The 12,793-nt window shown below is 38.8% G+C and overlaps 1 protein-coding gene across 5 annotated transcripts in view; it reads right to left on the bottom strand.

Annotated features, from left to right (window-relative positions):
- LOC115216731 (N-acetylated-alpha-linked acidic dipeptidase 2) overlaps positions 1 to 12,793 on the bottom strand; it is a 1,056,093-nt gene that overhangs the window by 26,472 nt on the left and 1,016,828 nt on the right. For all 5 annotated transcript variants that reach the window (XM_029786272.2, XM_029786273.2, XM_029786274.2 and 2 more), the window contains one exon: positions 5,037 to 5,196. In XM_029786272.2, the coding sequence (XP_029642132.1) occupies positions 5,037 to 5,196 (160 nt within the window). The remainder of the gene's footprint in view (positions 1 to 5,036; positions 5,197 to 12,793) is intronic.

The following is a 12,793-nucleotide window of genomic DNA, read 5'->3' as shown; positions in this document are numbered from 1 at the left end:
TGAGAGAATTTGATAGATGGAAAGTGTATCGAAGATCATCTTATCATCATATATATATATAATACATAGATGGGATCCAGATATTCTTCGTATAGAATACACTTAGTAGTGCTCAAGAGATTTAAACTTCTGCAGGTATAGAAGAAAATGTATGGATAAACAAATTAGACAGATCAATATATAAAATATATTGAGTACATGAAATACAAAACATGTCTATATGCATACATATATACATTTTTAGTATTTCATGTATTTAATATACTTTATATATTGATCTGTCTAATTTGCTTATTCTACATTTACTTATATACATATACATACATATATATATATATATATATATATACATATATATATATATATCTATATATATATATACATATATATATATATATATATATATACACACACACATATATCAGGATACTGAATCTTACAAAGGAAATGACAAAAGACTGATATATCTGGTGCCTTGCTATACTCAAGAAGATCCATTCTCCACAGCAGAAGTGCCAATGCTGCTCCCACTGCTGAAGAGGATTGGGCTGCAAGAGCCCTGTGCTGGTGCCATGTAAAAAGCACCCAGTACACTCTGTAAAGTGGTTGGTATTAGAAAGGGCATCCAGTCAGAGAAGCCAAGCCAAATCACCAAATCTGGTACACCTCTTCTGCTTGCCAGCTCTGGTCAAACTATCCAACCCATGCCAGCATGGAAAACAGATGTCAAAGGATGATGATAATGATGATGATGATATATACGGAGTGAACCACTGTTATCTCTAGAAGATGAGTGTCCATCATTGAGGATGACCACAAAGAGGTTGGAACCATATGGTCTGGTAGTCTCATGGCTGGAAGATGGCAGGGGATCACCCCCTTGCTTGCAATATATATCAGGTGCCGATTGCATCGAATAACCAGCATTGAATAACCAGCTGGAGTAGGGGTCATCCTGAGGTTAAAATAGCAGTAATACCGATTCCTATAGAACAGCCACGTTCAAGTAGCAATAAACATTACTTCCTAGTATAGTAATTGCTTTCATCTCTTATAGAGATTTTCTTAACTAATTTGATATATATATATATATATATAGAGAGAGAGAGAGAGAAAGAGATTATTTCATCTTCACCCATGTATTCTTGAAAGGGTTGTTGGGGTAGAGTCCTCAAACATGCCTTCCATTGAACCCTGTCAGCAGCAACCATCTCCAAGTTATCTGGCTGGATCCCCAAATGAAACCATCAGAGCTAATGGATATTTATCCACTAGTTTGTGGTTCATCTCTAGGTTTCTGTGGTTCAAAATATGAGACCTTTCTTCATCCTTGAACTGGATGCCGGTGTTTCACAGGGTTAACTCCACCACCAGCTGTTGCTAATGCTTATCCAAGTTTCTGTCGTAGCGTTTAAATGACTGAAAATATAAGACTGCTCCCCACCTTTGAACTGGATGCCAATGCTTCACACAGTTAACTCCATCACCAGCTGTTGTTTATACTCAAGATGAAACGAAGTACCTTGCTCAAGGACAGCTTAATCTGAGAATCAGTCCCACAACCTAACAATCATGAACCCAACACCAGAAACACTACATGCAAATGCATGCACGTGTACACATACATATGCACACACATATTTTAGGTCAAAAGTTCACTCTTTCAACAAACCGATTTCTCATTAAATAGCTGATTGAATTTGTCCATTTCTGTGCCAAGATTCCCCAGGTCTCTTGGTTGCAGTTACAAAATTTGAATGCTACAATGTACAAGCTTCTGATGACTTTTAAAAAAAAATCTGACTTTACTTTGAGAATTAATAATATCTCTATGGCATATTTTATTACTGTTTCATACATGTAACCTTATACACAATATATGTATAGTCAATTTTTATATACATCATACAGTTATATGTGTCTTTACACATCATTTGGCACAGTGTCTGTTAATTGTCTAACATTTCCCCATGCTAAAATAAGTTTTGCGAATTTGGATATCTGCAAAGAAAATGGTGCAGAATATATTTTTACATGATTTGAATTCTAACCACTGAGGTATGGCTTAGGAAAAGTACAAATATTCACTTAGGTAAATTCACTTTTACTCTCTCCCTCTTTCTCTCACTTCACACTTTAATACTTTAGACTAATACTAATGACAACTTCATTTACAAAACCAATACATAAGACTACTCCATTTTAACTTAATAGCTGTGAAGAAAATGTGGAAGTTCTACTGGAAAGTTGACTAGAACAAAACTGAGCGGCACAAAGTGTTGCAATTGTAAAAATATATTCAGAAGCAAAGACTAAGGGTCTATTAAATAGGAGTGAGGGTGGGGAGAGGGGATTTTTATTTACCTTTTAGTCAGGAGGTAAGGCAGTGAATATGACCCTTTATAGAATTTCAAACACTTGGGACAGAGAGAGAGAGAGAAAGAGAGAGAGAGTGAGAGAGATAGAGAGGAATGTATCCTCAAACTGGATATCTTAAATGCTTGTAACACAGTGCACTTTGCATAAGGTACCCGAGGTACCAGATGGAGATGTTAAACTGGGTGACACATTAAGTCTATTTGGAAATCTCTATCTTTAATTTCTTTTATCTTTTACTAATTTCAGTGTGGCCATGCCTTGAAGCATTTAGTCAAACAAGTTAACCTCAGTATTTATTATTTTTGTCAAGCCTGGTATTTATTTGGTCAGTCTCTTTTTGCCAAGTCACTAAGTTATGAGGAATGTAACCAAACCAACACTAGTTGTCAAGCAACAAGGAGGCGGGGTAACAAACACAGAAATGCATACACACACACACATATATGGTGGGCTTCTTTCAGTATCTGTCTATCAAATCCACTCACAAGGCTTTGGTGAGCCTGGGGCCATAGTAGAAGACACTTGCCCAAGATGTCACACAGTGGGACTGAACTCAAAACCTTGTGGTTGGGAAGCAAACTTCTTACCACATAACCACCCTCAATATCTTTTATCTTTTCCTTGTTTCAGTCACTGGACTGCAGCCATGCTGGGGCACCACCTTGAATGGTTTAGTCAAACAAATTGACCCCATTACTTATTTATAACTCTGATACTTGTTCTATTGACCTCTTTTGGGCAGACCACTAAGTTACACATACATAAAAAGAAACCCCAGCTTCAGTGGTCAAGCAGTGGTGGGGGACTACCACAGACACAAAGATACACATGCACAGATACACTATAGGCTTCTTTCAGTTTCCATCTACCAAATCCACTCTCAAAGCTTTGGTCGGCCCAAGGCTATAATAGAAGACACTTGCCCAATGTGACATGCAGCGGGACTGAACCTGGAACCCTGTGACTGAGAAGCAAATTTCTTACCACACCTTCATGCCCCACACGTATTAAAACTATGAAGGACCACAGATGCTTCCTGAGCGAATAGGCTCATAAAACAGTTTCCATGATTCCATGGTGTATATATCTACCCTTCCATCCCACTGGATGAGATGCCAGTCCATTGCAGGATTGCTCACTTTTGCCAGCTGAATAGACTGGAGGAATATGAAATGAAGTTTTCGCTCAAGAACATAACACATCGCCCAGTCCAAGAATTGAAACAACAATCTTACAACCATGAGTACAACACCTTAACCACAAGCCTCATGAATATGCAGAAAAAGAGTAAGTCTGATCTGTCTATATTCAATCTCCTGCTCTACCACATTTTCTTTTATTGCTAGAGTTTCTCTCACTTCTTTCGCCAGCATCTATCACTCTCATTCACTATTATTCTTCCATATTGCTCTAACATTTACTCATTCATTGTTGACATCTCACATACACACAATCTCTTTCTCTCCCTTCTATCACTGTTTCTTCCTCCACTGCACCACTCATGCTGTTTCTATTCAGTGTCTTTACCAATAATTGTCATATAGCTGTCTATAATTATCTTTCCCTCACTTCCTTTATTCCCTTCTCTGTCACCATATTACTCCTTTCACTCTGTCTCTCTTCCATTACTCCCTCTTCTAAACACCTGTTTTTTTAGAAATAATTTTCCTTTCTATTAGTCTTTCACATATGAAGCTTCAATTCAATTTCTTTATTGACAACCATCATATAACTATCACTCCTTCAAGCTCATCATTTACTTATTCCTAACAGTCAGGCTATCTCCTGTTATTCTTATCTCACTCTTTCAGTCTATTCTTACTCAGTTGTGCAGAAAAGAAAGAAATGAACAAAAAGAGGGGGATCGTTTTGGTCTTGATGGAGATGAGACAACCTTCTGGTGCTGATTGACTTGTGGAAACGATGCAGGGCAGAAGCCAGCCTCCTTAGCTTTACTGGGCACAAGATAACATCTCAACTGCTCATGCCATGATGAAATGCACCCAGCGGGCTCTGTAAAGAGATAGTTATTAGGAAAGGCACCGAACCACAGAAGCCATACTACAAACAGAATGTGCAAGACATGATCCCTATTCCATCTAGGAAGACAGTAACAAAAAAATTGACTCAGGGCATGAAGACCTGTCCAAAGTATTCATGAAGTCCAGTATGGAAAAGTGTGTGTGTGTGTGTATACATATATACAAAGACAAACAGATGGATAGGCAGAGAGAAAGATGTTAATATGTGCACTTGTGCACATATTAACCCCTTACCCAACAATTATTTTGAAAATAAATGTATTTTTTCAGACATATTTTTTAATTGTTTTATTTTACTATGTTTTGAATGGTGATTTCGAGGTATATTTCAAACCTTATTTATTATGAATTTTAATTCAATAATATTGATTTTAAATTACCGCTTTGGGCAGAAACGAGTTAACCCATTTTTAGACGAAGGAACTCGTTTGCTGTCGATTTTGGCGAGTCTATCTTTTGACGAGTTAACTCGCCAGAGATAGAAAAAAACGATTTCGGTCAAAACGCATATATTTGTTTCTGCCGGGTAAGGGGTTAACATACATACACAAAGAAATACATATATATTCTTTTTGACAACTGGAGAAATAATAATAAAATGTCTTATTTACGTACTTAGGCTGACTTTTATCAGCATTCGGGAAATTGTCGAGCCAAGTGTCAAAGACAGTTCGCTTTGAACTACTGTCAGAGCAAGGACATGCAACAGTTTTAGTGGCATTACGAATAAGTCCCACAAGTAATGGACTTGCTGCAGCAAAGAATGTGTGGTTTCCTGAAAGTAAAGAAGATTTTCTTTAGTGCTAGGTAAAAAGATTAAATGAAATTTTTTTTTATTCAAAACAGGCAAAGCATGGGATATGTAATAACTTCCATACAGAGAGTTTCGTAGTTCCAAGTGGTCCTATAGTCACACACACACACAATTGTATGACTTACTGCCATTTTACATACAGTCCTATGTGTTACTGCAGTCTTATATACAGTTCTATGGTTTATGGAAGTTACTGTAATCTTCACTGAGAGGATGATAATCATCTTGGGCTTTCACATTAAATCAACCGACATAACATAGGACTACACAACACCAACATTAAATTATGAGATTGCTATTTTAGCACACACACACTTTTCCTCCCTCATGTACTTTCTCTTTCTTGCCCTCTCTCTCTCTCTCTCACACACACACACACACAGAGTAACTCATTTCACAAACATCCACCAGAACAAACAAATATCATGCACTTTTAAGTTTTTGAATGAAAAATATAAAACAAACATATTCACACATATGCTTTTACACACATTTATACATAATACATTTATAATATATATATATATATATATATATATATATATATATATATATATATATACACACCACACTATATATACTCTGTATTTATTTACATATACATACACATGTAACTAGTTAACAGAAATGTGACTGCATGAAAATTATGCCTTTATCAAGGGCATTAGGGGTCAGTGTTAGAAGAGTGAGATGACAGTCCCAGATGAATAGAGATGCTGTTGTTTTGTAAGCCCAAGTCAGGTTTGCAAGAGCAGGTCAATCGAATGTTTGGGAGCAAACAAACATTGGTATAGATAGCCACGAGGAATCAAGAATATCAAACTTCAATTGGAAAAGAAGATGGAGCATTTTCACTTCTTTTTTCAATTAGATTTTACTAGAGACAGCATGGCACCACGATGTCTGAGAGCAGCAAGAATCGTGTGAATAATTGATGAGCAGTCCGGCAGGTCAGTTCTGAATTCGTTTCCTCACATCAATGCCTTTGCTTTTATCTTTTATTATTATTATTATCATTATTATTACTATTATTTGTTATTATTATCAGTATTATTTGTTATTATTATTATTTATTATTATTATCAGTATTATTTGTTATTATTATTATTATTTATTATTATTATCAGTATTATTTGTTGTTATTATTATTATTTTTATAATTATTATTAATAATTATTATTATCACCTTTTTTTTAAATATGAAATGGAAACCAATAGTTTCTATATTAAGGCAAATGATATATATATATATATAACGGGAAGCTTTATGAAAATAAACAAAAGACGAAGGCAGGTGGAAAACAAACGAACAATTGTATTAGTATGGCGCTCAGGAAATATAAATAAAACAAGTCTTTAACGTTTCGAGCCTACGCTCTTCAACAGAAAGATACACAGAGAGAGAAAAACACAGAAAGAAGGAGAGAAAAAAATGCGTGCAGTAGCTAACGAATCAACATGGCGATCTGATTTCGGCCAGAGGTCAAAGATCAAACATGAGACGCGAGAGCGAAATAAGGGGAGATAATAGGGTTGATAAATGGGTTGAGGGACCAGCTAAAAGTGCGTGGGAGGGGTCTGGATGTGTGTATGTATTAGTATGTATAAGGGTGTGTGTGTGTGTGTGTGTATGAGAGAGTATTAGTGCGTAAGATTGGTCTGGACGTGCGTATGTATGGGGTTGGTGTATGTATTAGTATGTATTAGTACGTATTGGTATGTATAGGTGTGTGTGTGTGTGTGTGAGAGAGTATAAGTGCGTATGCGGGGTCTGGACGTGTGTATGTATAGGGTTGGTGTAAGTATTAGTATGTACTAGTATGTATTAGTACGTATTAGTATGTATTAGTTGGTGTGTGTATTAGTATGGCACATCATATGTGATGTGATGTGTAAAGTCAGTGTGGTGTAGTGAGGAGAAGAGGGGGACGGGGAGAAGAGGGGGAGGGGGAGAAGAGGGGGGGGAGAGAAGGGGAGGGAAAGAAGAGGGGGAGGAGGAAGGGGGAGGGAGGGAGGAGGGGAGGATGGGGAGAAGGAAGGGATGAGGGGGAGAGAGAAGGGAGAGAGGGAGTGAGGGAGCAGAGGGAAGGGAAGAGGGAGGGAGAAAGAGAAGAAGGGAAGGGGAGTAGGGGTGAAAGGATGAAGGACTGAAGAAGTAGGGGTCGAGGGGAGAGAAAGGATAGGTGAGAGAGGGGGGGTTGAGGTTAGATGAGGAGGGGGGGAGAGTTGAGACCAAATGGCGTATAAGAGCGAAGAGAGAAGATTAATTCCTGTTCACGGCGCAAACGGGAATCCGGATGGCCTCTGTGTGTAAGGACAAACCGAACACAGATAGGTGTTGCAAGGAGTGACCGGTGGAGCGGAAATGGCGTGAGACCGGTGTGTCGTTCGCAAGGTGGATGTCACGAAGGTGTTCCGCGAACCGGTCAGCCAAGCGGCGTCCGTTGTCCGATGTACAAGGAATTGCAGAGAGAGCAAGATGCAATAGATAATATTGCTGGAGGTGCAGGTGAAGGAGTGGATGATGGGATAGGGTCGATGGTGGGTGCTAGTGAGGGGGGGTGGTGTTGGAGAGGTAAGGGCAAGTGCGGCAACGTGGGCGGGAGCAGGGGAACGAGCCGGGTTGGGAGGTAGGGTCAGGGAAGGAGCTATGGACCAAAAGGTCTCGAAGGTTGTGGGCTCGTTTGAAAGAGGGGAGGGGTCGGTTCGGGAAGAGGTGTGAAGTGGACGGGTCGGACTGGAGATGACGGAAAGCTCGAAGAATGGTGCGTTGGAGACGTAGGGTCGTGGGGTGGTAAGTGAGGGGAAAAGGGAGGCGGGAGACTACAGGGCGGGTTCGGGGAGAGAGAGCAGATACACGGTCCACGGAGGGTGCTCTGGCAAGGGCGGTGTGGATAGTGGTGAGGGGGTATCCACGTAGGGTGAAGTGGTGAGCCATACGTTGAGACTGAGTCTCAAAGTCATGGTCGTCACTACAGAGCCTACGTAGACGGGGAGGAATTGGGAATAGGGGATGGAAAGCTTGGGTGTTCTGGGTGGGAGGAAGAGAAGTTGAGGTATGAGTGTGAGTCTGTGTGTTTGTAGTGAATGGAGGTGGTAAGAGTGGAGTGAAGAATGCTAACCGAAATGTCGAGGAAGGAGACAGAGGTGTTGGAGATAGTGGAAGTGAAGTGGAGGGCTGGATGGAAAGATTGGACGAAAGAGAGGAAGGAATCTAGATGTTCGCGGAAGAGTGAGGTGGCACCGATAATGTTGTCAATATAACGACCATATAGTTCAGGAGTGGGACCAGTGAAATTAGAGAATATTTGGGCCTCAACATAGCCAACGAACAGGTTCGCATAGTTGGGGCCCATTCGCGTTCCCATGGCCACTCCCGAGACCTGATGGTAGAACTCGCCCGCGAACGAGAAGCAGTTCAGAGTAAGGACAAGTTCGGCCAGACGAATGAGTGTGGAGGTGTCAGGTACAGGTTAGAGCGGAGGTCAAGAAAGTGTCGAAGGGCCTGCAGTCCTTCGTGGTGAGGGATAACAGTATAGAGGCTTTGGATGTCCATAGTAAAAAGGATTTTGGAGGAGCCGGAGGAAAGGAGAAAGAGTTGAAAAGCCGGAGAGCATGGTTGGTATCGTGGATGTGGGAGGGAAGAGATGACACTAGGGGGGCAAGGACACGGTCGAGGTATTTAGAGATGAGCCCCGTGGGGCAGTTACAGGCGGAGACGATGGGGCGGCCAGGGTTGTTGGGTTTGTGGATTTTGGGGAGGAAGTAAATGGTGGGGGTACGTGGGGTTCGCACAATTAGGTTGGATGCGGTGCGGGGGAGACGGGAGGACGAGATGAGGTCTTGGACAGTAGAGGATACCGTCTGTTGGTAGCTACGTGTGGGGTTAGAGGGCAGAGGGGAATAGAAGGAGGAATATATATATATATATTATATATATATATATATATTATGCATGTATAAAGGAATATTACTAGGACAAAAGGGTTACTACATATACTCCCTCAGCAGTGATAATTTTTTTAAAGTACATCAGTACTATGAAAAGGAAATTATAACACAATACCAATAAATGAATACTTTTTGTTTTTACTGTTTTACATTTGTTTCCCCCCACCCAATGTTTGTTGTACGGGTGAGATGATACAATTGTTGGAGCAATTGCTTTTTACAGATTCTTACAACTAACCACAAAAGTGGAGTGTTCTTCAATCAAGTGAGTTGTCTTATTGTGGTAAGCAAGATTTGATGCCTCGCTCAGAGGCACAACATAACACTACTACTAGAATTTGAACTTAAAACCATTTGGTTGGTAGCTCTGACATCATAACCTTACATCTATTGAGCCTTGTAAATAACACAAATCAAATGATTGAATCTATGGTACGATCTGGTAAAAAATTCATTGCTGATTTGCTGTGGAATAATTCTGAAACACCATCTGTATTATAAACAATAGGTAAGTGGTTTTCAGTATATTTAAAGTTGTATGAATAGAGCTTTAAATCACTGAAGCAGAGTCAAGTATGCTGTGATGAACAATAAACAATATAAGTTTGTAACTAATATTTTAATATTTTTGTTTTTATTTTCAGCATAAATACAGGAGACAATTGCACTCATGTGTCTTTATTATTTGGGCTTCCTCAGTAAAGAATAACTACACAATAGCTTTCTGAAATGATAGTGAATGAATCTCTAAGTAAATGCACAGAAATATATATCTAATGGCAGAGAAAAATAGAATTGTTTACAAATTAGATATTTATGAGATGGCACCTGCCTGATAAACAGTTCATTTAGAATAAGTTGTTAAGCATAATAGAGAAATAAAAAAAAATTTGACCATAGCAACTGTAAAAATTATATTTACCTATATTATAAATATTTTTGCTCTCATTAAAAAAGAATTGTGCTATTTTGCTCTGCTTTCTCCTTATTTATAATTAGCTAATTCACTCTCTCCACCTGTTCATTCTCCCACTTTTATCTCATTTTTAGCTTCCACCTTTTTTCACTAATTACTTCTCATTAACAACATTTATTCTTATAAACATGTTGCTCCTAAAATTCCCTTTTCATCAGCTCTTTTCTTTCTCTTCTCCCTCTTTTTCTCTCACACCTCCACTAACAACAGGTATTATAGTAAACAAACTGCTGACGTAAATCTCCCACTCACATACAGTATTGTATATCTACTTGGTGATTCTCTTGTCATTACATCAAGTATGGTGAAGTTTATGCTTCAATGTAAAACTCATAATAAGACCGAAACATATCTAGAGTTGTAGCAAAGATTGTTTGCCAACATAACATAGCAGTCTTGGTTTAGGACTAATGATGCTGTAATTTAGCCCCAGGAGATGTCGTCTCCAGCTGGCTATACGACACGATCTGTGTCCTTATATTTTCAAACAAGGGAATCTAGCACTCACACTCAGCTCAAAACAATATCTGTGTATCACGATTATTTCCCTTCATCAGCACAGAATAATTGTTCACCTCTAACTGAACAATTATTCTGTGCTGATGAAGGGAAACAACCTGGAAATAGAGATACACAGATATTGTTTTGGGCTGAGTGGGAGGTGCTAGATTCCCTTGTTTGAAAAGATAGGGACACAGATCATGTCGTATGGCCAGCTGGAGATGATGTCTCCAGAGACTAAATTACAGCATCATTAGTCCTAAACCAGGACTGCTATGTTATGTTGGCAAACAGTCTTTACTACAAAGTACTGTTGCTGAATATCTCAGGTGAGATTAAAAAATAGTAATGTCTAGAGTTATCCTCCACATTTGCTATTTTTCCTTCATCAAGTAATTATTTTGAATTTGAATTTTTTAAAGCTTACTACATTAATTATCTAAACATTGACTTAACTAATGAGATAATATATAATTAAACTAAAATATTGACCAATTTCTCAGTTAATAAAACTGACATTAACTGAAGTCTACTGAGGATTCTCAGACAACAACAACAGTGGCAGCATGGAACTACTCAGAGCCTCAACGTGCTTCCTTGACCTGCTACAAATGTCACTCAAGTCAAACATTACTAAATATTTAAACATTTTAGATAGCTTAGTCAGTGAAAGGATAGTTAGTGTCCATTTATACTCAAACTGGAGCTCTGGTCAAAATGTTTGCAACAGAGTGGACTCACTTAAATGCACCCAATGGCCAGTGACTGGAGTTGTTAAACAAAGCCACAATGAAGTTTACCATTCAGAGCCAAGATCAAGTCTATTATCAAAGAGTGGTAGACTTAATTAAGGATTATCATTCAGAGGTTCCCAGATGGTTGTATTAAACAGAGCCAGAATTAAGCCTACCACCAGGAAAATGCATTAAAGTAGGCCAGGGTTAAGTTTATCATTCAAGAGTACTGGTTGATGTTAAACTGACCGGGCAATTAGGACACAATAGACTAATGTGATCCTTCTTAGATATATTATGTTGAAATAAAGGAGAGATGGTCAAAGTTGGAATGATTTTGATTATAGTCCTGCTGAAGTGGGATCTGATATGACCAGTGGTTGGTGTTGCTAATCAGGGCCACAATGAAGTTTATCCTTCAGAGCCAAAATCAAGTCTATTATCAAAGAGTGGTAGACTTAATTAAGGATTATCATTCAGAGGTTCCCAGATGATTGTATTAAACAGAGCCAGAATTAAGTCTACCACCAGGAAAATGCATTAAAGTAGGCCAGGATTAAGTTTATCCTACTAGAGTACTGGATGATGTTAAACTGACCTGACATTATCCAAGCAGATAGAGCCAAAACAATTCAAAATAGTTTTAAATTAGGACATAATAGAATAATGTGACCCTTTGTAATTATATAAGTTGAAATAAAGAAGAGATGGTCAAAGCTGGAATGTTTTTGATTACAGGCCTGCTTGAGTGGGAGCTGATATGGGGCTAAACTACAATAAAAGTACATAATGCTTTTTATTTAAAATTGCTTAACTGTTCAATGCAATTGCAAGAGATGTCACCAAGCATTCTGGAAGTTTACAAACGTAACTTTTAAAATGATCTTCTTTTCTAGTGGTTCTAACCAAAATATATGTCCTCATGCCATGCTATGCCAGAAACCTCTGACACCATTAACTTTGACAGGTCCTCAATTCCATGAAATGTAACTTGGTTAATAACTTCAATGTAAGTTGAGTGAATCCTCATCCTCTTTTTGAGTGAAGAGCACAATCTATAACATCTGCTACGGCCTGGAGTTCAGTATTGCAAGAGTAGACAGCAGAGTCTACCCAGTGTTGAGCAATTGTAGTAGAAACAGAATGTGTCCATAAACCTCTTTCTTGGTTTTGTACTCATACCATGAAATATTTCGAGTCCTGGTCTGAAGGCACATGGTTCAGTGCTTAGAGCATCGGGCTCACAGTCATGAAGCAGTGAGTTTGCTTCCTGGACCAGGCTGAATGTTGTGTTCTTGAGCAAGACACTTTATTTCATGTAGCTCCAGTTCACTCATCTGTAGAAGCAAGTTGCAATGTCACTGGTGCCAAGCTGTATCAGCCTTTGACTTTCCCT

This window comes from Octopus sinensis, linkage group LG10, assembly GCF_006345805.1.
Source record: "Octopus sinensis linkage group LG10, ASM634580v1, whole genome shotgun sequence".
Classification (NCBI taxonomy): Eukaryota; Metazoa; Mollusca; class Cephalopoda; order Octopoda; family Octopodidae; genus Octopus; species Octopus sinensis.
This window is presented reverse-complemented; position numbering and strand designations above follow the sequence as displayed.